The 26911-nt window shown below is 41.3% G+C and overlaps 1 protein-coding gene across 2 annotated transcripts in view; it reads right to left on the reverse strand.

The window, feature by feature from the left end:
* The window catches only part of LOC132378545 (dysbindin-like), a 237410-nt gene that overhangs the window by 111607 nt on the left and 98892 nt on the right, over window positions 1-26911 (reverse strand). The window contains exons 6-7 of one of the 2 annotated variants that reach the window (XM_059945532.1): window positions 21763-21895; window positions 13275-13297 (exon numbers count right to left, since the gene is read on the reverse strand). The exons of the other annotated variant lie outside the window; for it this stretch is intronic. Coding sequence (XP_059801515.1) covers window positions 13275-13297; window positions 21763-21895 — 156 coding nt within the window. The remainder of the gene's footprint in view (window positions 1-13274; window positions 13298-21762; window positions 21896-26911) is intronic. 2 annotated transcript variants of the gene reach the window in all.

Raw genomic sequence — 26911 nt, forward strand, 5'->3', positions numbered from 1 at the left:
CAGCTTTTTAAAAAATGAAAGATAGCAAACAAATTTCATTTCCTCTGTGACAAAATAATGTATTTTAACATTGACTGAGGGAAAATTATTGTTCAGGACATTAAATATCTTTGGCATTTTTCTCTGGAAATATCTCCAAAAGAGAGCAAACTAGGCCACAATCAAGTCAAAAGATGCATGAAATGAAATTATCTCAGACAAGGGCTCCTTCCACAATGTACCACTTCAAGTTTTATAGGTAGTAGGTTTAAATCTTTACATGCAGGATTATGGCTGAAGTTGAATTTCTGGTTCATTTCTTAAAAAAATATTTTTACTATGAAACTACATGAACAATAGTTATTCAGACAAGAGAGATTAATTCTCATTATTCTTATTTTTGTTATTCATCACACCTTTCTGGTACATATACACTTTACTGTCAAATAACAGAACCTCTATTGCCAATTCTAATAAAGGAAAGTATAAAAACAAAAATACAGAAGATACTGGAGATAGCAGATCAGGAAGGATAGGTGGTGAGAAAACTAATTAACATCCTGATTCAAAATGTTAACTCCCTTTCCTTTGTGTAGATGCTACCTAACCTGGCTAGTATACCCAGCATCTCTTTTCATTTCTGCTCCACCATCCACAGTCAGCTTTTCATATATAGCAACTTGTTTGCTCTTTTAACTCCATTTCAACTTTCACTTTAGTATTATGATGCTAACAATATAAACTAGCACTGTCAAAAGCAGCAAAATATAATTATTTGAATTGATGCTGTTCTTTTAATTAATGTAACTTTTGAATTCCCCCCCCCCCCAAAGTTTACTCAATTACATCATTTAGTGCAGGTAATCAACATTAGAATTTCCCAACTCACTCATGGAACCTTACAAGTAAGAACAATGTTGAAGTAGAATTTAAAAAAAAATACTCTTTAGAATGTTCTAAAATTGTACATAGCACTGGATTAAATGAAGTATCACAGCAAAGTGCTCACAAAAGAACAAACTACTCATCTCAATTCAAAAACTGAATGTTTCCAATTTTCTAAAACATAAGATACATGCAAATTAAAGCCAGCATAGATTCAGAGCCCATAATTTTGAAGCTCTGGAGTAACCTTCAAAGGGAAATGTTTTCTTGGTCATGAGGGCTACAGTGGCATATGCACATCTTGCTCAGCTCCTGAAACAGTGCTCCATTGATTACAATATAATCAAATTTTGGGAGTTTAACATGCATGGGCTGCTAATCTATAAATTTATCACATGTAACAAATTAATTTCTACCTTATTATCTAATAGACTTAAAAGTGTAATGTATTTAACATGAAATTAAATCTGTACAAAAGAAGGTAAAGCAAATAATAGTAAAAAATAAGATCTTTTAGATTTTGCAGATCTGCAAGACTGAGGCAAACGTATAGGGAAAACGTGAATACACTTTAATGTCATCCCTTTTTTGTTGAAATATTGCAGAAACTATCTTAGAATATATATTCTTTTCTTTTATAGTGAGATAAGGTGGGGATGGTGTAGAAGATCCGAGTGATTAAAATACCCTCATCAATTTTCCAGCAGTGGAAGGGAAAGCAAGTACAGCTTTTGAGTTTATTGGTGTTCCTTAGTTGTACAAGCCAGCTCTGGTTCTCTTGAGAGTAAAATTTTGTTGTTAAAATGGATGGATTAGAAGCCCCACAATTCACATGTAAAAAAGCTAGAAAGAATTAAATTGTTTCTCATTAGTTTCTATTTAGATGTCAATCGAGTTTGGCTAAAATGCATTTATGTTCTGCATTAAATCAAAGTTTTACAAATCAATAAAGTGTCTTCAAACTGAACATTAGCTGTGTTTCCTTCCACCTGCTGAGTGATTCCAGCATTTTCTGTTCTTGGGTACTGGAACCCACTGTCAGGGGAAGTGGTGGAAGTAGATACAACAGCAGCATTTAAGAGGCATTTTAACAAGCACATGAACAGGCAGGAAATAGAAGAACCATGTGCAGGCAAATGGATTTAGTTTTAGATCAGCATCATGGTTGGCACAGGCATCGTGGGCTGAAGGGCCTATCCTTGCGCCGCGTTGTTCTATTTTCTACTTCAAAGAGCAGAAAATTAGCAGGAATACTTGTTGCAACGTAACACTTTAAGACCCCACAGTAAGTTGCTTGTTCTTTACTTTAATGAAAGTACAGCAAAAGATGAAAAGACACAGTAAAATTACAAATTATGAAATGTATGATAAAAGCCATCTATTTTCTCTTGGGGATCTCTTCAGCTTGTATTAATATATTTCTGCTGCTAGAACTTTGAACCAGTGCAAAAAATATGTCTAAGAGATGTGGATTCACATGCTAAAATAATCATATAATTCCTATGATTAAGCCTTGTCTGGACTATTCTGTTCAGACCTTTGTCCAACACAGCTTTATTACAATGTTGAATGCTTCTAACAATTTCTATTTCATTTCGAATTCTCAGCTTCTGTTGAAGTTTGCTGTTCATTTGTTAAAAGATGCTCAGATAAATGAGAAGAGACAAGATAAACTTCTATTCATATGAATACATGAGGTGAATGGTTGATCTGACTGAGGTGCTAAATTGTAGTATTTGATAGAATAGATATGTACCACCCCCTCCTGGTGGAAATCTGAACAAGGATAGAACTTTCAAATTAAAACTAGACTGCTCTGTGATATTAAGATATGATCTTAATTTTCTCTATTATAAAAAGAGAAGGCATGGAAATATTCAGTCCATCAGTACAAATAAATTTAATTTCTGTGGATTTCTACCCTAACAGTCTTCTCCATTTGTTTTCACTCTCATTCCCAATCCATTACTCTGCAGCTCTAAATATTTCTTGCTTTGAAAATCATTAACCTGCTTCTTGACCTGCTGCATTCAGTATTATTTTAATTCAAATGGCAACATTTGCAGTTTTTTAAATTTCTCTCCAATTAAACAGAAAACCATCTCCATCTTAGGACTGTTGGCAATTGAAAATTAATAAATAGCATCATCTGCCAAGACATCTGACAGAATTACTAAATACACCAAAGGTGAAATGGGCAAATAAAAATGATAATGCATTTTAAATATTTAAAAGTGTATTAAAGATATATCAATTCAGTAGATCTGATTAATTAGACAATATGGTTATTTCAAGCCATTTAGACAAATTTTATTATATATCAAACAGAACTGATGGCTCAAAACTCAAAATTTCTACTGATACAGTTGTGAAGCATTTGAACAAAATAGAAAATAATCAACTCATCTCCTCTAAACTCCTTCTGGGGAAAAATCTGGTCCAAACCTGATAATGATTAATTTTCTCTCATTAAGCCTTGTGCATTCAGCTACAGATCAGATTCTCATGTAGATTAGGATCATATCAGGCACATGAAAAAATTGTAGAGGGTTGTGATGAATTCTTACAATTCCTGGAATCGACACAAATTCTAGATTCAAACTACACGCAACTCAGCTAGTTTTTTATAAACACAATAATACATTTTAAAAATTATAAATAAAATGTCCTTTAGCCTTCATAATTGGATTGTTATTTAGTGATGTACAACTGTTAAATGTAATTAAATTAAGCCCAAATACAGAAACGTAATTGAGAAAAAGTTACATCAAAACTTTATTTTCCAACATTATAATAGTGAGATGCAATGTATCGTGGTGAGCATTCAGTCCATAACGACAGACGATAAAACAGACCAGGCACTATAACCCAGGGAGAGAACCCATTCAGTCACATACAGATGGGGGAGGTGATAATTAGAAACCCTGGTTACAGTCAGGGTGACCCACAAACACACATACCAGTAACAAACTGAAATGTAACAATAAATGAACTTCCCACCATAATCCCACAAAAGCATTTTAACAATAACAATAAATAGCACTGGTCACTAGGAATGCTGGTGCGGGCCACACTGCCCCCACCTGAGGGGTCAGCTGTCCCAGGCAACCCCAGAGTCCACATCAAAGTCCAAAAGTCCCGGTGGGGGTGAGGGGCTTCTGGAGCCCTCCACTCCCAGGGAGGCAATGTTTGGTGAGGCAAGAGGTAGGCCCTGGAGTGTCACTTCCTTCCTTCAGCCTCGCTAGGTTGATGGTGGCCAAGGGCCAATACTGTGCCAGCTGGTCGTGGTGCAGCACGGCTGCCTTCCACCACTGAGGAAACTGCACCCGATATATCATATCAGAGATATGGTTGAGTACCTTCCAGTGGCTTCCAAACTTGGGGGGATAATTCGGCAGCCCAGCCCCTTCTGGGACATACAAGCATTGTAGCAGTGCACAAACAGCTCCCGTCCTGCCTGCACCCAGGCCAGTGGAAGTGTTCATGCAGCTTGTCCAACATCTTTGTGGCCCCAAAATGGCAGGCCCACACCTGCTCTTGCACTGACCATAACACTGCGGCATGGAGCCCCCAAGGGACCACTAGCTCCAGGAGATGTCTGTCGCCATCAGAAAACTGCCAATGGCAGAACAGTGACTCATTGTGCACTTCCAGAATTCCCTAGTGAGAGTAGAGGGCTTTGGTATCTGGATCCAGATGGAGACCTCTGCTCATTCGAGTCACTGTTCCCTACACAGCCATCCCTTCAGCTGGGCCAGCATGGAATCACTCACCTGCTTGCTGCTGATCAATGGTGGGAAGGTCTACCTTGCTGCTGGTCCGCTGCCTGCCCCGGTTCCACTGTGAGACTGGTGGGGGTTGTTGCAGCTCTCACCTGGTCTGCCTTCTGGAGCTGCCCCATTGGAGAGTAATGGCTCCAGGGCCGAAGTAGTGTTGCCCCTGTAAATCCACATGTGCCCCCAGTGGGACAGCAAGTCCAGCCCAATGATGCAGGACTCCTGGATGTCAGCTAGCCATACCTTGTGCTCCACTGCAATGCGCAGCCACCTCTTCCCTCTCTTCACCGCACAGTCACCGGTGACAGTAGCCAGCTGGACCACCATTGTTGTCCACCCAGGCACAAAACCTTTAATAATTTTGTGTATGAATGAAACTGAGAACAATTTAAATTGTTCCATTTCTGAGGTACAGTTTGATTGGCATTGTAGTTACAATTATCATTAATAAGTTATGCTATGAAGTTCTGGCTCTAACCTTCAGTTTAATGGACAACAAAGCATGAGGGATAAGTGATGTTCACAGCAGTCTGCAAACCTGAGTGACATTTAAACATCAAATGACTAAGAAACCCACACTCTCAAGAATGACTAGGTCCACAAATAGATATATTTTATATATATATAAAAAACACCTTCCAGCTGTTCAGTTATTTATTAGCACATTGTACACTATGTTAATTTCTATCAGTCATTGCGTATCCCATTGCCAAATTCTGCATCATGCACAAAAATGGAGTTGGGCACTTTTACCGTGCTAGGTAGATATATGTAAACAACCCTAACAAGTTCCTATGTACTACGGTGCACCAAGAAAATATGTATTACACAGCATATAAAACAAAAAATTACCACAAATAAATAATATAATAATTAATGCAGGTAGAGCGCAGCACAAGTAAACAGCTCGCTGTCCTAGAACTTAATTACTACGAGAGGTAATAAAGGGGAACAAAGAAGTGGTAGAGAAACTTAGAAAGTATTTTCCAACAGTTTTCACAGTGGAAGACACTAGCAGTATGCCTGGAACTCAAGAGAGTCAGTGGGTAGCGTAGCGTAGCTGAGTGTAGTTGCTATTACAAAGGAGGAGGTGCTTGGGAAGCTGAAATGTCTGAAGGTAGAGATGGACTACACGCCCAAAGTTCTGAAAGAGGTAGCTGAAGAGATTATAGAGGTATTAGTAATGATCTTTCAAGAATCACCGGATTCTGGAATGCTTCTGAACGATTGGAAAAATGCAAATGTCACTCCACTCTTGAAGGGAGGGAGGTAGAAGAAAGGAAATTATGGCCAATTAGCCTGACCTCAGTGGTTGAGAAGATGTTGGACTGCATCATTAAGGATGACATTTCAGAGTCCTAAAGGGACATGATAAGATAGGCCAAAGTCAGCATACTTTCCTGAAGGGGAAAGGTTGCCTGACAAATCTTTTGGAATTTTTTGAGGAAATAACAGGCAGGATAAACATAGGAGAGTCAGTGGATTATTGTTTATTTAGATTTCCAGGCCTGTGGACAACATGCCATACATGAGGTTCACAGGCCTTGATCTGATATTCTCAGCCTTTTCATTGGGGAAACCCAGGATGTCCCACTCCTGCATTCTCCCACAGCCCTGCCAATTCTCTCTTTTTGGTGCTGTATGACTCTGATTTTTTTTTAAATGAGACTAGATAATGTAGAGAGAGAGAGAGACCTGCCACACAAGGAACAGCCCATGGTATTATAGGAAAGATATTAGCATGGATAGAAGATTAGCTAACTGGCATGAGGCAAAAAGAATGGGGAAAGTGGCAGATAGAATATAGTGAAAGGAAATGTATAATCATGCACTGTGGCAGAAGAAATAAAGGCATAGACTATTTTCTAAGCAGGGAGAAAAGTAAAAAAATCAGGGGTGAAAATGGACTGGGCAATCATTGTGCAGGGTTCCTGAAAGATTAACTTGCAGGTTGAGTCAGTGATAAGGAAAGCAAATGTAATGTTAGCATTCATTTTGAAAGGATTAAAATATAAGAGCTTAGATGTAGTGCTGAAGTTTTAAAAGGCATTAGTCAGATAGCACTCGAGAGTACTGTGAGTAGTTCTTGGCCCCTTCTCGAAGAAATGCTGGCAATGAAGCTCCAGAAGAGGTTCATGAGAATGATTCCAGTAATGAAAGGATTAACGTATGAGGAACACTTGATGGATCTGAGTCTGTGCCCTCTGGAGCTTAGAAGAGTGAGGAAGATTTCATTACAACCTATCAAATACTGAAAGGCCTAGATAGAGTGAATGTGCAGAGGATGTTTCCTATAGTATTTGAGTCTAGGCTCAGAGGGCACAGCCTCAGAATAGAGGATCATCCATTTACAAGAGAAATGAAGAGGAATTTCTTTAGCCACGGGGTAGTGAATCTGTGGAATTGATTCCTACAGACAGCTGTGGAGTTCAAGTCATAGAGTATTGTTAAAGCAGAGGCTGATAGTTTCTTGATTAGTCAGGGCATCAAATGTTACATGGAGAAGGCAGGAGAATGGGGTTGAGAAAGATAATAAATCAGCCATTATGGAATGACTGAGCAAACCCAATGAGCTAAATGGCCTAATTCTGCTCCTATGGTCTTATTTGTTCCTTTTAATTTCAGTCGTAGTTTCTAGGTTTTCTGCAGAACTAACCCGATAGGGGATTTATGCCACATCTTACACTCTACAGACCTCATCATCCAAAAGAGGCCTCAATCTGATATTCTCAACCTTTTCATTGTGGAAAGCCAGGATGTCCCACCCCCTGCATTCTTCCACAGCCCTGCCAATTCTCTCTTTTTGGTGCTGTATGACTCTGATTTTTTTTAAATGAGACTAGATAATGTAGAGAGTGTTTATACTGTGTTGTAAATGGTTCTTATTAAGCAAAGGCAAGATGCAGTTTGTGTGAAGTAAATTCTACAGAATGACACTTCGATGTCACCTTTTTTAATTCTTCAAATTTTATGGATAATTTTCAAATGATGAAATTGCATTATTAGCAGCTCATCATTCTTTTCTGGTATGGTTACTAATCCCAACCCCAAACAAATTCACACAAAGTTATTCAAGATTCACTTTGGTTCAGACTATTTGTATTTTCCTTATAGTCAAACTTGGCAGATTCAAGCCACTTATGGACTTGAGTTTATAGTAACAGTTCAATGAATTATTGAAGTGTTGCAGACAGTACAAAAATTTCTCATGACAATCAAAAAGCAGGGACTTCTCCAGGAATTCAAAAGAATAGGTCTCCTCTAGCCAACTCTGCCATCACCATATCAAGCAGATACCTCAATTGCAATCTAGTAAAATGGACAACAGCCCAAGAAACTTTGACACACAGCAATTTTTTCCCCATTACCATGGATTGCAGATAATTAGATCATCAGTTCATTGGAATGTTTTTCAACATTTTCAACAACAACCTCTCACTCAATGTCAGCAAGACCAATTGAGTTCAGGAGGAGATCAGAGGTCCATGAGCCAGCTGTCATCAAGAGATCAGAGATGGAGAGGGTCAGCAACTTTACATTCTTCAATGTATTTATTTAGAGGATCTGTCCTGGGTGGGCCCAGCACACAAGTGCTATCACAAGGGAAGCACAGCAGTACCTCTACTCACTTAGAAGTCTGCAAAGTTTCAACATCACATCTAAAACCTTGACAAACTTCATAGATGTGTAGTAGCATGTATGAGGGGTGATTGATAAGTTTGTGGCCTAAGGTAGGTGTCAATTTTAGAAAACCTAGCACATTTATTTTTCAACATAGTCCCCTCCTACATTTACACATTAAGTCCAGCAGTCGTGGAGCAAACATATCCTTCTTTGTGGCCTAAGGTAGAAGGAGATGAGTTATTAACTTCAAACTTTCTGCATAATCAAAGAGTTGAACTGCACGTGCATGTAACGAGAGCTGTATAAATCATCTCCTTCTACCTTAGGCCACAGACTTATCAATCACTCCTGCTGTGGACCACCTGGAAGTCCAAGATGCCGACTTCTACAAAGAAGGGTCCGTATGCTCCACGACTGCTGGACTAAGTGTGTAAATGTAGGAGGGGACTATGCTGTGTTACGTCCGTAGCCCCCTCCTTTGTGAGAATCGCAAGATCACTTGTTGGGTTGGGAAAAGAGACGTGCAGGCTGGCTCGTTTCCCCGGCGATGTAAAGCTACGGGACATGGCCATTGTCTCCGGAAGACCAAGTTGTGTATTGAGTACTGTACTATTCATTGAAGCCCCTCAGGGGATGACCAAAGTGGGCTGGTTGAGGGATTTCATCATCCCAACCTGATTGACATCTGAGACCCCGTGAGGAAGTATAAAAGAGGGTCTGGGGAACAACCCCTTTAGACGCACCAGAAGAAACGTTAAGCGACTACGTAACAGCAGGAAGTCATCTGAAGGAAGCCATGTGCGTTCGATTCCATGGCTGGAACCACGGAAAACAGCTTTTAGCTAACAACGGGGAAGCCCGCTCCCCTGACTCAATGGATTGGCATCTTAAAAGACCTGGGGCAAGTTTAAACCGCATCACTTTTAAACCCAACAATGCTGCAGCTTGAATGAACTGATAGTGACTTATCTTTCCATCGGACAATACAGTAACCCCTAGACAACGATAGAGTTATTTCTTATCAGTTATTATTATACCCGCGCTTAGATTTAGTATTGACGATGTATATTATCTGTATGTTTGCATTAATCTTCTTTTTGTGCTCTTTATCAATAAATACTTTTAAAAATAGTACCATCAGACTTCAACGGACCTCTTTATCTTTGCTGGTAAGTGATCCAGTTACGGGAATTCATAACAGCTAAAAAATAAATGTCTTTTTTTTTGTTGCGGGGCTTGGGGAGGATACTAATTTTACATGACTTCAATCTGGGTGCTTTCTCAATTATCTTTTTTTGTACCATATTATTATTGTATGTTTATTTTTGCACTGTATTAATGTTCTTCATTTTGATCTGGGTTTTTTTTATCTGTAGCGATGTAGAAAATGTAGAAAAAAAACTAATTTAAAAAAATGTGCTAGGTTTTCTAAAATGGACTTCTTCTACCTTAGGCCACAAACTTATCAATCACCCCCTCCTCCCCCCCCTGTATATTAACTGGCTGCATCATAGCCTGGCACAGATGGAATGGAAAATGAATGGAAAATCCTTAAAAAGCAGTGGATTTGGCCCAATCCATAATGGGTAAACTCCCCACCACCCAGGTCATGTTCTCTTCTCACTGCTGCCATCAGGAAGGAGTTAAAGGAGCCTCAGGACACACACCACCAGGTTCGGGAACAATTATTACCCCTCAGCCATTAGGCTCTTGAACCAGAGGGGTAACTTCACTCAACTCATCACAGAACTACTCCCACAAACTATGTACTCACTTTCAAAGATTCTACATCTTATGTTTTTGATATTTATTGTTTTTTTATTATTATTTCGTTCTTTTGTATTTGCAGTTTGTTGTCTTTTGCACATTGGCCATTTGTCCTGTTGAGTACAGTCCTTCATTGATTCTATTGAGTTTCCTGGATTTACTATGTATGCTCACAAGAAAACAAATCTCAGGGTCGTATATAGTGACATATGTGTATTTTTGTAATAAAAATACTTTGAACTTTGAAATGCCAGAAATGGCCAGGGGGTGAATATGAAACGATTTCACGACTTCAAGCAACACACACAAAATGCTGGAGGAACTCAGCAGGTCAAGCAGCATCTATGGAAAAGAATAAAAACACAAAATGCTGGCAGAACTCAGCAGGCCAGACAGCGTCTATGGGAGGAGGTAGTGACAACGTTTTGGGCCGAAACCCTTCATCACTACCTCCTCCCATAGATGCTGTCTGGCTGCTGAGTTCTGCCAGCAGTTTGTGTTTTTATTTATTTCCAGCATCTGCAGATTCACTCGTGTTATCTATGGAAAAGAGTACAGTTGACGCTTGGGGCCGAGATCCTTTGGCCCGAAACGTCATCTGTACTGTTTTCCAATAAATGCTGCCTGGCCTGCTGAGTTCCTCTACTATTCTGTGTGTGTTGCTTGGACATCCAGCATCTGCAGATTTTTTCTTGTTTGTGATTTCACTACTTCAACACGTTAGGAATTACGAAGAATTTGAAGGTATCAACAATTATCTTGAATCTTACTTTTGGCCCCACCGAAGTCAGCTCCGAAGGACTGGGCAGATGAAATCTACAGTGAGATCTAATTGCTAGGAAGGCAGTTCTGCAATGCTACGTGAAGGGCATGACGAAGCACTTAAAAAATCATGGTCATCCACTGCAACGGGGAAGATTCCAGTTGTGATGGCTACTCATCCCAACGGACCTGGACTTCCGAGGTCAAAAGAGTGGAACTGCCCCAGATAGTGTTCTAATTTGCTCTGTATTTCATATAAATACATAAACTGTAACTTAATTAAACTGCAGTTTGCCTTTTTTATACATTTTTAACTATTTTAACAAATTTTGGTTAATAGCAGCAGACGCTTAATTAGGCCAAAGTGTACTGGTCTTGATGTATCCCAACTAACCAGAAACCGCTCTATTTATTTTCAGTATTTAGTTACTTAAGAAAAAACTTCTCACAATGAAAGGGGATGCAAAGTTTCAAAATAAAAAGACAAACCTCAAATCACTGCATTTTTTTTTAATGTTCACTCCCAGCACATTTATCAGTAAGGATAAGGCACCATATAAATGATTTGTTCTTTGGAAAGTGGTGGTATACCACCATAATTAAAGGACAGAATTAAGGTTTTATTTCCATGATTACAGACTGTTACTGAAGTAGTATTACAGGAATCAATATTGAGTTCTCAGCTGTCCATATGTTACATAAGTAACTTAGATGCATTATGTGGCTCTTTCATCTAAGGCTACGCCCACACTAGACCGGATAAATCCGTAACCGAAGCTTTTTCTCTTCGTTTTGACCCTCTGTGCACAATGAAACGGCGTTTTCCTCCCCCGAAAATGGAGTTTTTCTAAAATGCCCACCAGACTGTGTAAATTTGAAAACGCCGCTTGGGCAGAAGTAGTGTGGATGGGGTAACCGGAGATTTCTAGAAACGCTGTCATGACGTGCCGGAACAGATGGCTGCATTTCATTGTTTTCCTGAAAGCAACCCCCCACACAACCTAACAATTTCAGAACAGACGGCAATGAGATTGAAGCCAGAAGAATCAGAAATGTACTCACCAAATACTTTGGCCCATAACTTACTGAATAAATAAGTTTACTCATTTTGCCCTGTTTTCTGTCCTTGCTTGTTTGAAGATGCAATTTTTGCATCTATTTGCACATATTTATGCAAGTACTTCTATGACAATAGATGTGCTACAGCTTAAGATAACACTGATACAGACATGCTTTATACATTTAACAAGGTGCTTTATTAATGCAACAGAGTTAGTCAGTTTTGCAATGTTCGTCGTCAGCCGGGTCATACCGCCCATGAACTAACTCCCTGTCGGTTGCCTCCATACGCTCCAGTATTATTTTTTTTTTAGTTTTAAGTCCTCCTGTGCGAGAGCCAAAAGCTATCCATCGTTTGGCAATTTCCTTTTAAGTTATTTTAGTCTATAACTGGACAAACGCACACTTTCATCGCGAGATTAGACACTAAACATGTTGCTTGTTTTCTGTAGATGTGTCCTGCTCATGCCCGGTAGGAGGAGTTTGCCCAAATACCCGTTTTAATTTGGACGGAGGTATTTTCAAAAACGGTTGGTGTGGACGCCTATTGTTTTAATGCGAAACTGGCGTTTTCAAAATTATCCAGTCCAGTGTGGACTCAGTCTGATGATGTCAGATAAGAAAATGTGCTACAAGAACAGTGTCTGCACAAAGTACAGTCACCTTCTGGGAATGGGCTAGGTGGCTTTTGACTACAATGTGGGAAAACATGAGTTTTTGTGGTTTAGCAGAAAGAATAGAAAATGAGAATGTTTTCTGCCCCTCCAAATGGTGACAAATTAGTAAAGATCTGAAAACAGAGGGAGGTGGGTTAGAAGACATGAAGGTATCTTAAAGTCCAACGAAGAGCTAGGAAGCCAAATGGAATGTTGGCTTTCAATGCAAGGGATTGAAATACAAAAATTGAGTCAAAAATAAAGTAAGATAAAAATGTTACTTCAGTTTAGCCTTCAGTCAAGTTACAACACTGAATTTAGGCGAAATTTGTAGCTCAGCTACAGTTGCAAAAATAAAATGAAGCAATTCTTTTAAAGAAACTTTAACCAATGATTCTTCTACAGTGATGCTGATTGATTAAAAAAATAGGTGGTTAAAAGGAAGCCTCTATATTCTCAACAACCAATTCCATTATGGAAAGTACACAAAAAATATAACAGATTACAATTGCTCAGACTTTTTTCCCAAACTGACAAGATTCTGAAGGCTATTCATCTGAAGTCCAAGTTTTAAAAAACATTCATCTTTTCTAACATGATTGTTTCCAATGCTCTTTAAAAACTTGTTAAACAGTAGTTTTGGCTTAATAGTCACCTTCTGACACTAAGACCACATTTAATTTGATGTGCTAAAAATCTGTGGAAATAGGCTTCCAGCCATCAGGACAAATTACAAAAAAAAAAACAAGATATAAAGAAGACCTACCTTTCAAAGCTTCAATCTTTTTCCTATCAACAAAAAAAAAGTTAATCTGTCATTCAGAACTACTGTAATGTAGAATTCAATTATGAAAAAATAACAGTATTTTAACAACCTCACTAATCACAAAAATATTTTTAGTCTTACATTTTTTAGATTATAACCTAAAGTTGATACATAGACTCGATGTGCTGAATGACTGACTTCTGCTCCTTCCTCCTATGGTCTTGTCTTATTTATGGTGAGAAGGTGGGGTAGTGTAAATGGGAGAATGGATCAGCTCATGACAAAATGGTGGAGCAGACTCGATGGACCAAACGGCCTACTTCTGCTCCTTTGTCATATGGTCTTATGGTCATTTACCCAGTGGAGAAAAGACATTTGCTATTTTGACAGAAATGAGTAAATTAAAATTAAAGGTTTTCTTCTCATTTAACAGTGAAGCGTGGCAGCTAAATGTGTCAAGATGGGCTTTATTGTGAAAACACTTGAACACGACAAGGCTTCAGTCTTCCATCTCTTCTAAAAAACAAACAACCCTTAAATACAGTCAAGTCTTTAATTCTCAGTACGAGTTTTTACTTTTACTTTGCTTGAACTTGTATCATTCCCACTGCTTCTCCCAAGATGCGCCTCACATTATCTACTACAAGCCATAGCAAAACTGTCAAGCCTCATTAACACTAGCTGTCAGAACTATGTGAACAATTTGGGGGATTTTAACCAGACCAGCTCGAAAAGTCACAAAATAATTATTACCAACAAATCGTTTATATTACCAGAGGAAACAACACACCGGACCACTGTTATATCATCAAGAATGCCTACTGTGCTATTCCATGGAAAGTCTGATCACCTGGCTGTATTTCTTTTCTGAGTATAAGAGTACAAGGTTCTCAACAGCCATAATTGTAGACAAAATTACTTCACAAAGCTGTATGATTCAGTTAAAACTAAACATTACTTTTCTAATTTACCAGCCAAACTGTACTTCTGCTTTAAGACCTGAGAAGGGATATACAGTTCATGATTGTATTGCCGTTCTGTTTATACTGAAGGACATAGCTTGCCTAGAATTGAATATAAACAATCTGCAGGTTATGACAGGATTCCACTTTTGAGAACCATTCCTAACTCAAACTCTTCATAAGTGAAAAATGAACAAAAAAATGTGTGGGAGAGGATCATAGAAACAACTGTGACAGGACAATTAGCAGCTGCCAACTAGCCTCGCTGACATATGAGTGAGTTAGTCTGCTCAGACCTCTTCTAGGCTCAGATGGTGGGTGGTGGTGGGGAGAATCAGAATTAGATTTATTATCATTGACACGTCGTGAAACATTTTGTTTTATTGCAGCAGTACAGTGCAATACATAAAAATTACTATAAATTACAGTAAAGAACATATAAAAAAATAAATTGTAAGAGAGCAAAATAGTGAGATAATGTTTATGGCTTCATAGACTATTCATAAATCTGATGGCAGAGAATAAGAAGCTGTTCCTAAAGCGTTGAGTGTACATCTTCAGGCTTATGCACCTTCATCTGATGGCAGTAATAAGACAAGGCCATGTCCTGGATGGTGAGGGAACTTCCAATTTTGTGGAATAGGACTTCCATACCAGACAGTGATGCAACCTGTCAGAATGCTTTCCATGATACAATGTCAAACAGGCTTTAGATGATCTAAGCAATGGGATCAACACACACGAAACAGCACAACCTTATGCCTTTACCATCAATTTGGGGGATTTTAACCAGACCAGCTCGAAAAGTCACAAAATAATTATTACCAACAAATCATTTATATTACCAGAGGAAACTGTTATATCATCAAGAATGCCTACTGTGCTGTTCCATGGAAAGTCTGATCACCTGGCTGTATTTCTTTTCTGAGTATAAGCAGAGCCCGAAGACTGCAGCACCAGTACTGAGGACAAAGAAGGATTGGAGAAGGGAAGCGGGTTGTGTTCAGGGATTCATCTTCGAATCTGGAGGAGTATGCCGCAGTTGCTACTGACTTTATTAATACCTGCGTGGATGAGCACATGCCTAGGAAAATTTGCAGTGCATTCCCAAACCAAAAGCTGTGGATGAACCAGGAGGTTCATCATCTGCTCTGAGGGCTAGATCTGTGGCATTTAAGTCCGGTGACCCAGGTCCACACAAGAAAACCAGGTACGACTTGCGGAGGTCTATTTCAAGAGCACAGAAACAATGGCAAGGTTAGAAGTGATATTGGATACACACCTACTCTGGCAAGATTTGCAGGACATTACTTCCTACAGAGTGAAACCCAAATGCTTCACTACCAGATGAGCTCAATGCCTTCTATGCCTGCTTTGAAAGGAAGAACATAACTATAGCTGTGAAGATCCTTGCTGTACTCAGTGACCCTGTGATCTCTGTCTCGGAAGCTGATGTCAGGCTATCTATTAGGAGGGTGAACCACTGCAAGGCAGCAGGCCCCGTTGGAGTACCTGGTAAAGCTCTGAAAACTTGTGCCAAATTTAACTTCTCACTGCTACAGTCAGAAGTTCCCACCTCCTTCGAAAAGGCGACAATTATAGCAGTGCCGAATAAGAGAAATGTGACTATTGTCCAGCAGCACTTACATCTATGGCGTTGAAATGTTTTGAGATATTGGTCATAGCTAGAATCAACTCCTGCCTTGGCAAGGACCTGGGCCCACTGCAATATGCCTATCACCACAATAGGTCTATGGCAGACGCAATCTCAATGGCTCTTCACACAGCTTTAGATCACCTGGATAATACAATCACCTATATCAGGATACTGTTCGTTGACTGTAGCTCGGAGTTTAACACCATCATTCTCACAGTTCTGATCAATAAGCTATAGAACCTGGCTCTCTGTACCTCCCTCTGCAATTGGATCCTCCATTTCCTAACCAGAAGGCCACAATCTGGGCAGATTTGTGATAATGTCACCTCCTCACTGACGATCAACACTGGTGCACCTCAGGGGTGTGGCCTTAGCCCACTGCTCTACTCCTTCTATATCCATGACTGTGTGGCAAGGTATAGCTCAAATGCCATCTATAAATTTGTTGATGATACAACTATTGTTGGTAGAGTCTAAGATGGAGCTGAGAGGGCATTCAAGAGTGAGATTTACCAGCTAGTTGAGTGGTGTTGCAGCAACATCCTTGCACCTAATGACAGTAAGTGCGAAAGAGCTTATTGTGGACTTCAGGAAGGGTAAGATGAGGGAACACACACCAATTCTCTGAGGGATCAGAAGTGGGGAGAGTGAACAATTTCAAGTTCCTGGCTGTCGAAATCTCTAAGGATCTAAGCAGCTATAAAGAAGGCAAGACAGCTGCTATATTTCATTAGGAGTTTGAAGATATTTGGCTTGTCACCTACAATACTCAAAAACTTCCATAGATGTACCATAGCGAACATTCTGACAGGGTGCATCACTGTCTGGAATGGTGGTGGGGCTACTGCACAGGACTGAAAGAAGCTGCAGAAAGTTATAAAATTAGTCAATTCCATCTTGAGGACTAGATTGTGTAGTATCCAAGGCATCTTCAAGGAGTTGTGCCTCAGAAAGGTACCACTATTATTAAGGACTCCCACCCCCCAGAAAGTGCCCTCTTCTCATTGCTACCGTCAGGAAGGAGGCACAGAACCCTGAAGGCACACACTCAGTGATTCAGGAACAGCTTCTTCTCCTCTGTCATACGATTCCTAAATGGATATTGAACCCATGAACACTACCTCACTTTTTTATATATATTATTTCTATTTTGCTCTATTTTAATGTAACTATTTACTGTAATTGATTTATTTTTTCTCTCTCTATATTATCACGTATTGCATTGTACCACTGCTGTTAAGATAGTAAATTTCGCACCACATGCTGGTGACAATAAACTGATTATGATTCTGTAGAAATTTGAGACATACCAAATATCCTCAAACTCCTAATGAAATATAGCTGCTAGAATCAATATCTTGGAGCCATAAGAAAGAACAAGTTGCCACTCTGTTACCACTCAATATACTTTATTCACAAAGCAGTTCTATATTTACTATGACTTAGGAGGCAGCTTTTTCACCCTTGGGCCTACACTGGCTTCAGAAGAGTAATTTCCTCACTTCTATACACTTCTTCCTTATTTTCCACTTTGCTTGTAACTCATTCACTCATTTGACCATCAAACACCCTTATTTATTTGCAACCTACTTGTACAAAAGAGAAACAGTGGCATGCAAAAGTTTGGGCACCCCTGGTCAAAATTTCTATGACTGTGAATAGTTAAGCGAGTAAAACATGACCTGATTTCCAAAAGGCATGAAGTTAAAGATAACACAGTTCTTTAATATTTTAAGCAAGATTACTTTTTTACTTCCATCTTTTACAGTTTCAAAATAACAAAAAAGGAAAACGGCCCGAAGCAAAAGTTTGGGCACCCTGCATGGTCAGTACTTAGTAACACTCCCTTTGGCAAGCATCACAGCTTGGAAACGCTTTCTGTAGCCAGCTAAGAGTCTTTCAATTCTTGTTTGGGGGATTTTCGCCCATTCTTCCTTGCAAAAGGCTTCTAGTTCTGTGAGATTCTTGGGCTGTCTTGCATGCACTGCTCTTTTGAGGTCTGTCCACAGATTTTCGATGATGTTCAGGTCAGGGGACTGTGAGGGCCATGGCAAAACTTTCATCCTGCACCTCGAGGTAGTCCATTGTGGATTTTGAGGTGTGTTTAGGATCATTGTCCTGTGTAGAAGCCATCCTCTTTTAATCTTCAAAGGCAACACGGGTGAATCTGTAGATGTTGGAAATAAATAAAAACACAAAATGCTGGCAGAACTCAGCAGGCCAGACAGCATCTATGGGAGGAGGTAGTGACGGCATAGATGTAACCATAGCATACATGAAACCCTTCGGGTTTCTGCCCGAAACGTCATCACTACCTCCTCCCATAGATGCTGTCTGGCCTGCTGAGTTCTGCCAGCATTTTGTGTTTTCATCTCTTTTAATCTTCAGCTTTTTTACATTCAGTGTGATGTTTGCTTCCAGAATTTGCTGGTATTTAACTGAGTTAATTCTTCCCTCTATCAGTGAAACATTCCCTGTGCCATTAGCTGCAACACAAGCCCAAATCATGATTGATCCAGCCCCATGCTTAACAGTTGGAGAGGTGTTCTTTTCATGAAATCCTGCAACCTTTTTTCTCCAAACATACCTTTGCTCATTGCAGCCAAAATGTTCTATTTTAACTTCATCAGTCCACAGGACTTGTTTCCAAAATGCATCAGGCTTGTTTAGATGTCCATTTGCAGACTTCTTACGCCGAATTTTGTGGTTACTCTTCCATGAAGGTCATATTTGTGCAGGCATCAATGCACAGTAGAAGAGTGCACCACCACTCCAGAGTCTGCTAAATCTTCCTGAAGGTCTTTTGCAGTCAAACGGGGGTTTTGCCTTTCTAGCAATCCTACGAGCAGTTCTCTCCGAAAGTTCCTGTTAACTGCCATTTCTTAATTACATTACGCACTGAGGAAACGGCTACCTGAAAACACTTTACTGTCTTCTTATAGCCTTCTCCTGCTTTTTGGGCATATGTTTTAATTTTCAGAGTGCTAGGCAGCTGCTTAGAGGAACCCATGTCTGCTGATTGTTGGGACAAGGTTTGAGGAGTCAGGGTATTTATAAAGCTTTGAAATTTGCATACCTGACCTTTCCTAATGATGACTGTGAACAAGCTATAGCCCTAACAAGCTAATTAAGGTTTGAGACCTTGGTAAAAGTTATCTGAGAGCTCAAATCTCTTGGGGTGCCCGAACTTTTGCAAGATGCTCCTTTCCTTTTTTTTTACTCTAAAATTGTACAAAACAAAAATAATACACTAATCTTGCTTAAAATGTTGAAAAGAATGTTTCATCTTTAACTTTATGACTTTTGGAGATCAGTTCATCTTCCACTCACTTAACTATTCACAGTAACAGAAATTTTGACCAGGGATGTCCAAACTTTTGCATGCTGTGGTAGTTTTTACTGCAGATGGTTAACTGAACTTCAAATCTTTGCAAGATGAAGAAAACTAGAGCATCTGGCAGAAATCTACACAATCACAGGGGGAATATAGACCAGTTAGCCTGACATTAGTGGTGGGGAAGATGCTGGAGTCAATTATAAAAGATTAAATAGCTGCACATTTGGATAGCAGTAACAGGATCGGTCAGAGTCAGCATGGATTTATGAACGGGAAATCATGCTTGACTAATCTTCTGGAATTTTTTGAGAATGTAACTATGAAAATGGACAAGGGACAGCCAGTGAATGTAGTGTACCTAGACTTTCAGAAAGCCTTTGATAAGGTCCTTCATAGGAGATTAGTGGGCAAAATTAGAGCACGTGGTATTGGGGGTAGGGCACTGACATGGATAGAAAATTGGTTGGCAGACAGGAGACAAAGAGTAGGGATTAACGGGCCCTTTTCAGAATGGCAGGCAGTGATTAGTGGGGTACCGCAAGGCTCGGTGCTGGGACTGCAGCTATTTACAATATACATTAATAATTTAGATGAAGGGATTAAAAGTAACATTAGCAAATTTGCAGATGACACAAACCTGAGTGGCAGTGTGAAATATGAGGAGGATGTTAGGAGAATGCAGGGTGACTTGGACAGGTTGGGTGAGTGGGCAGATGCAGTTTAACGTGGATAAGTGTGAGGTTATCCACTTTGGTGGCAAGAACAGGAAGGCAGATTACTACCTGAATGGTGACAGGTTAGGAAAAGGGGAAGCACAACGAGATCTAGGTGTTCATCAATCACTGAAAGTAAGCATGCAAGTACAGCAGACAGTGAAGAAAGCTAATGGTATGTTGGCCTTCATAACAAGGGGAGTTGAGTATAGGAGCAAAGAGGTCCTTCTGCAGATGCACAGGGCCCTGGTGAGACCACACCTGGAGTATTGTGTGCAATTTGGTCTCCAAATTTGAGGAAGGACATTCTTGTTATTGAGGGAGTGCAGTGTAGGTTCACGAAGTTAATTCCCGGGATGGCGGGACTGTCATATGTTGAAAGATTGGAGTGACTGGGCTTGTATACACTGGAATTTAGAAGGATGAAAGGGGATCTGATTGAAACATATAAGATTATTAAGGGATTGGACACACTAGAGGCAGGAAACATGTTCCCGGTGTTGGGGGAGTCCAGAACCAGAGGCCACAGTTTAAGAATAAGGGGTAGGCCATTTAGAACGGAGTTGAGGAAAAACTTTTTCACCCAGAGAGTTGTGGATCTGTGGAATGCTCTGCTTCAGAAGGCAGTGGAGGCCAATTCTCTGGATGCTTTCAAGAAAGAGCTAGATAGAGCTCTTAAAGATAGTGGAGTCAAGGAATATGGGGAGAAGGCAGGAACGGGGTACTGATTGTGGATGATCAGCCATGATCACAGTGAATGGCGGTGCTGGCTCGTAGGGCCGAATGGCCTGCTCCTGCACCTATTGTCTATCATCTAATATACAAACTCCACAACAGCTGCACCAATTAGGATTAAACTTGGATTCCTGGCAATGAGAGGCCAGTTGTAGAGAGTTAACAACATGGCACCTAACAAGAAAGAGCCAATCTCAAATAGACTAGAGAAGACCATTTGAAACAACAATATAACCCAGCTCAAGAGATGAACAATCCTCATTATGAACAATGAAGGGACTGATTATGGGAATAATTAAAGTAATAAATATGACACTTATAGCTTGCTTTGAAGGTGTTGGGATGGGGATATGTCTCTACCAAAAGAGGTGCAAGGTCACCCTTTCGTCTGTCAGCCTACAGGTCACCTTTGGGCAATATATAGCACGGTGTCACATGAAGCCTTGGGAGCAAATGGTGGATGGTCGTTTGAGTAGCCGCTGCATATCTCAAGTCCTGTTTATGCAACCATTGACGCCAGGCAATCTTCTGAAGAGTACTGATAATAGCTGGGGGGGAGGTCACCCATCTTGTAAAGAGACTGACCAGAAGAAGGTAATGGCAAATGACTTCTGCAGAAAAAATTGCCAAAAACAATCATGGTCAAGACCATGATGTGCCACATCATACATAATGAAGGTTGGTCTGATTCTTAAATATTATGCTTTTTTGAATCCAAAGGATAAAACGTAAAGACCAGGGAACCTTTCTTTTGTTCTGTTCCAAAAGACAAACTCAATAAATGATAAAGTATTACAGTGTTTGTTAAAGCAATGCATGAAATACAGCAAAGAACAAGACAGAGTTGGGAAACAAAAGTAAATTGGCAAATAAGGGAAGAGCTGCAGATGATTGAAATATGCAGTGCTAGAAATACTCCAGGTGAGACAGTATTTGTAAAGTGAGGAGCAGCAAACATTTCAAGTTAATTACCTTTCATGAAACATCTATTGTTGTTTATCTCCTTATCAATTTTAACTATTCTTGTTGTCCTAGTATACCGCATAACAAACAGCAAAATAGTGAAGTAATTATAAATGTTTACCTCTTTTGCTTCTTGTAGTTCTCCAGCTGCAGAGTTTGTAATTGTTTATAACGCACAATATCACATTGTTCACAGATATCTTCCAAATACAACAAATGTCCTTCCAGATCTTCAAACTCTTCTTCTAACTGAGCTGCAAGAGATGGAAAGCATGCAAATAGCTAAGACAATGCTTTCACTTTAAAACTAATTTAATTTTAAAAATAAAAAAATTAAAAATACTGAAAGATTAAAATTACTTTGAATTACATAAGTTTTCAAACACCCTCTTCTTTGCACCCATACTCCAGAAACCCAAAATGAGTGTAAATGTCCACTGACTCTAGGCCGCATTCATACATATACAAACATCTGAGGTCTAATTGCTTTGAGCTGCATTTTAAATCCAATCTGCAACTCACATTCAAATCTCAAGATTGCGTGCTGGTGAAATTAATATCTATTATATACGTTAACTCCAGAATGCGCCCGATCAATGGAATCAGATCAGAGACAAGGTGAGTGAAGTTATTCATGCTGGTTCAGGAGCCAGATGGTTGAAAAACAATAACTATTCCTGAATCTGGTGATGTAGGACCCAAGGCTCATGTATCTCCTTCCTGATGGCAACTGTGAGAAGAGAGCATGGCCTGGATGGTGGGAGTCCTTGAAGATGAACCCTGCTTTCTTGTGACAGCACTCCTGTAAATGTGCTCAATAGAGGGCTATGCCTGTGATGGATTGGACTGCATTCACCACTATTGTGGACTCTTCTATTCACGGACATTGGTGTTTCCATACCAGGCTATGATGCAAACAGTCAGGATACTGTCCATGGTGCAACTATACAAGTTTGTGAAAATTTTATACGACATGCCGAATCTGTGCAGACTTCTAAGAAAGCAAAGGCACTGTTATGCCTACTTTGAGATGGCATTTGCGTGCTGGTCCCAGGACTGACCCTCTGATAGGATAATGCCAAGGAATTAAAAGTTACAGTGCCTCTGCGCCTCCAATACTCCAATGACAACTGGTTCATGGACCTCTGGTTTCTTCCTCTTGTATACAACAATCAGCTTTTTGATTTTAGTAACATTCAGTAAGTTGTTGTGGCACCATCCAACCAGATTTTCAATCCTTCTCTACTGTATGTTGATTCGTCTCCACCTTTGATTCAGTTAACAGTGGTGTCATCAACAAACTAAAATATTGCTTTGGAACTGTATTTAGCCTTAATTATAAGTATAAAGTGAGTTGAGCAGGGGGCTAAGCACTTAGCCTGTGGGTGCACCTTTGTTGCTGGTGACTGTGGAGGAGATTTTATTGCCAATCCATACTTACCAGGGCCTGCAAATGAGAATATTGAAGATCCAGTCGTACAAAGATGTATCAAGACTTAGCTCTTGGAAATTACTGACTAGTTGGCAGGATAATTATGCTAAATGCTGAGTTGTAGCCAATGAAGAGAATCTTGATGTATGCACCTTCGTTGTCCAGATGTTCCACAGCTGAATGAAGAGCTAATGAAATGGCATTTGCTGTTGACCTGTTGCGATGATAGACAAACTGAAGTGGATTCAAGTTACTCCTCAGACACGAGTTGATAAGGTTCATGGCCAGCCTCTCAAAACACTTCATCACAGTGAAAGCAAGTGCTACTAGATAATAGTCATTGGGGAAGGTTTCCACATTCTTCTTGGGGACTGAAGCCTTCTTAAAGCAGGTGGATACCTCAGAATGCTAAAGATGTCTGTAAAAGCTCTACCCAGTTGATTAGCACAGGTCTTTAGTATTTCCACCAGGTACATCATCTGGGCTAGATGCTTTCTGTGGGTTCAAACTCCTGAAGGATGCTCCCACATAGGCCTCAGAAACTGAAATTACAGAGTTGTCGAGGGCTGTGGGAGTTCATGAGAGTGCCTCCATGTTTTGTCTATCAAAACGAGCATAAAAGGCATTGAGCTTATCTGAGAGTGAAACTTTGTTGTTGTTTATGTTGCTTGGTTTTGCTTTATAGGAGGTGATGGCATTCTAGCCCCACCACAGCTGCCGTGCATCCTTCTGTGATCCAAATTTAGTCTGGAATTGCCACTTCACATTTGAGATGGCTTTCTGGAGGTCATACCTGGATCTTTTGTATTTTCCTGTGTAACTCTTACCCAACAGGCTGGTATATGTCTAGGGGAAAAGGAGATCCAGCCACACACCAATCCCACCTCCCGTACACGCAGGTGCTGTGAGAATCCAGTTTACGCCTTGCGCCCGCCCACAGTATCAAACCCACAACAAATACCGTTATGAAATACACTTTAAAGAGTTTACTAAAATTAAAAGAGTATTAGGGAATACAATATATATGCAAGGGATAAAACAAAAAGGCGCCAACTTATCAAAGTTCAGTCAGTTTAGTGCACATCATTGGAGCTCAAACATCGAACCATTTGACCCCTCGTCGCTTGCCTCCGACCTCCACGTCTTCGCACCTAGGACCACGCCCGGTGATCTTCCGAGATGTGCAGCGCACGTCCACCTTCCTCGACGTCTTCCTCCCGCTCTCTACCAAAAGCCCGCGAACAACCCCTCCCCCAAGTTCCCAGCCTCACAAGACAAAATAACATTCCCCATTGGTTAACAAATGAATACAATTACCATATCAACAAGTATAAAGCAAAACAACTGCGAGAGAAACACTTATCAAAGAAGCATTCCTACTCTTAACAAACCAAAAAAACCCATTTTGAGTAACATACACAGGACATTGTACATTCTCTCCCCACCAGCAAATGTCATGCCCTCATGGCATTACCAGAGTTCCCCAACGCTTCTTGCAACATACATAACCCAACCCAGGTGCAGAAAACTACCCAGAGCAGTAGAAATCACACTCGGTTCTCCTGGCACCACATATGTCAACCACTCCGGGGGGCGCCTTATCCTCTGAGATCTCCATACCCCTTCTGCCCCACTGGGCTCCCTCTTCACCTGCGAACCCACTGTCTCAGACTCCCCAGGTCTACCTGACAGACCCTCACCCCCTTCTTCACGGGGGTCCTCCCTCACCTGAAATCTCTCCGGCTCACGCTCGGGTTCCACCCTCTCTCTCCCCATCCCCAGCTGCCTCTCCATCTGACCCTGAAGACCTTCCCTCCTCTCACCCAAATCAGTATGGGAAGGGCCAGGAGCCTCCTCTTCTAGTACTGGAGCGCCAGCGAATGGGAACAGGGGCCACTCATCTGAGTCGTCCTCTTCCGAATCAGTAGCCATTCCCGAGTGAGGGACCCGTCCCCGCTCTTCAGCAGTGGGCTCTTCCCTTTCTCCGCGCCCTCGCAGAGTCCTTGTACTAGGCGCAACCTCCCACTCGGGCTCCTTATCCACCTGCACCGCTTGACCCAGGGGCAGCAGGTGATTCCGATGGAGTATCTTGATAGGCCCTTTCCCATCCTCGGGTTTCACCCGGTAAACGGGCAGGTTCGGCATCTGGCTCTCTATTACATAGGAGCTGGCCGCCCATCGATCGGCCAGCTTGTGCTTACCAGGGAGTCCCAAATTCCGTAAAAGGACCCGGTCGCCCGGCAATAATTGGACAAACTTCACCTTTCGATCATACCACATCTTATTTCTCTGGTTTTGTTTGGTAGCTGCCGCCTCGACCAACTCGTACGCCCGCTGTAACTCCTTCTTCATGTCGGACACATACTTTAGATAGGACTTCCCGGGTAATTCACCCATTTCACCCCCAAAACACAAGTCAATTGGCAACCTCGCTTCCTGCCTGAACATCAGATAATAGGGCGAGTACCCTGTAGCATCATTGCGAGTACAATTGTAACAGTGAACCAATTGTCCAATATGACGACTCCACCTGCTTTTCTGCCCAATCTCCAGCGTCCCGAGCATATCCAACAGGGTCCTGTTGAATCTCTCTGGCTGAGGATCTCCCTGTGGGTGATAAGGGGTACTCCTGGATTTCTCAACCCCAAGCATAGTCAGTAATTCATGGATAAGGTGGCTCTCAAAGTCCCGCCCCTGATCACTACGGATTCGCCTGGGAAGGCCGTAATGAACAAAATACTTCTCCCATAACACCTTCGCCACTGTCGTCGCCTTCTGATCCTTAGTAGGAAATGCCTGAGCATAGCGAGTGTAATGATCGGTGATGACTAAGACATTCGCGATGTTACTGGTGTCAGGCTCAATCGACAGGAATTCCATACATACCAAGTCCAGAGGTCCCGCACTCTGCAAGTGTGACAGTGGAACTGCCGACGCTAGCAGGGTCTTCCTCCGGATGCAACGACTGCATCCCCTACAGTATTCTTCGACTTCCCCCCTCATCCGGGGCCAGTAGAACTGGTCTTTGAGTAATCCATAGGTCTTTTCCACCCCCAAGTGTCCAGAATCATCATGTAAGGCCTGGAGTACAGCCTGTCGATACTCCTCCAGCAGGACCAGTTGCCAACAGCGGGGTTGGTCCGGAGGCACCGTGACCCGGTACAAGATTTGGTTCTTTAACTTTACCCGAGACCACTCCTTCAATAACAGAGGCACGAATGGGTGTTTCGCCTTCTCAGCCAATGCCACATCCCCCTTCTCGACCGCTCTCCACACTGTGCCAATGCCCGGGTCATTTTGCTGAGCAGCTGCCACTTCCCCCGGACTCAGTTCCGGCAACTGTTTAGTCCGCAGTGCGGTCAGGTCACAGTAAGCTAGGGGTATGGCGTCATCAAAACCCCCAAATGGTCCACGGCTCTTTCCATCCTCCCTCTTCCCTCAGCCTTCACGGTGATAGCAAACTGACACATCGCCTTCACTCCAGGGGCAGGGACACTCTCCCACTCCTCGTCCTTCTCCTGTTCCCCCGGCTCCCGACGTGACAAAGCATCCGCATCGACTTTCTTGCTTCCGGGGCGGTACCTCGGGCTGAAATCATATACAGACAAGGCCGCCAGCCACCGATGTCCTGTGGCATCCAGCTTCGCCGAAGTCAAAATATAAGTGGGATTGTTATCTGTTCTCACCTCAAACTTGGCTCCGTACAGGTAATCGCCCAGCTTGTCCACCACAGCCCACTTCAGCACCAGGAACTCCAACTTGTGAGTGGGATAGTTTCTCTCCGATGGCGACAAGCTTCGGCTGACAAAGGCTACCGGCCTCAATGCTCCTGGTACAG

Source organism: Hypanus sabinus, chromosome 20, assembly GCF_030144855.1.
Source record: "Hypanus sabinus isolate sHypSab1 chromosome 20, sHypSab1.hap1, whole genome shotgun sequence".
Lineage (NCBI taxonomy): Eukaryota > Metazoa > Chordata > Chondrichthyes > Myliobatiformes > Dasyatidae > Hypanus > Hypanus sabinus.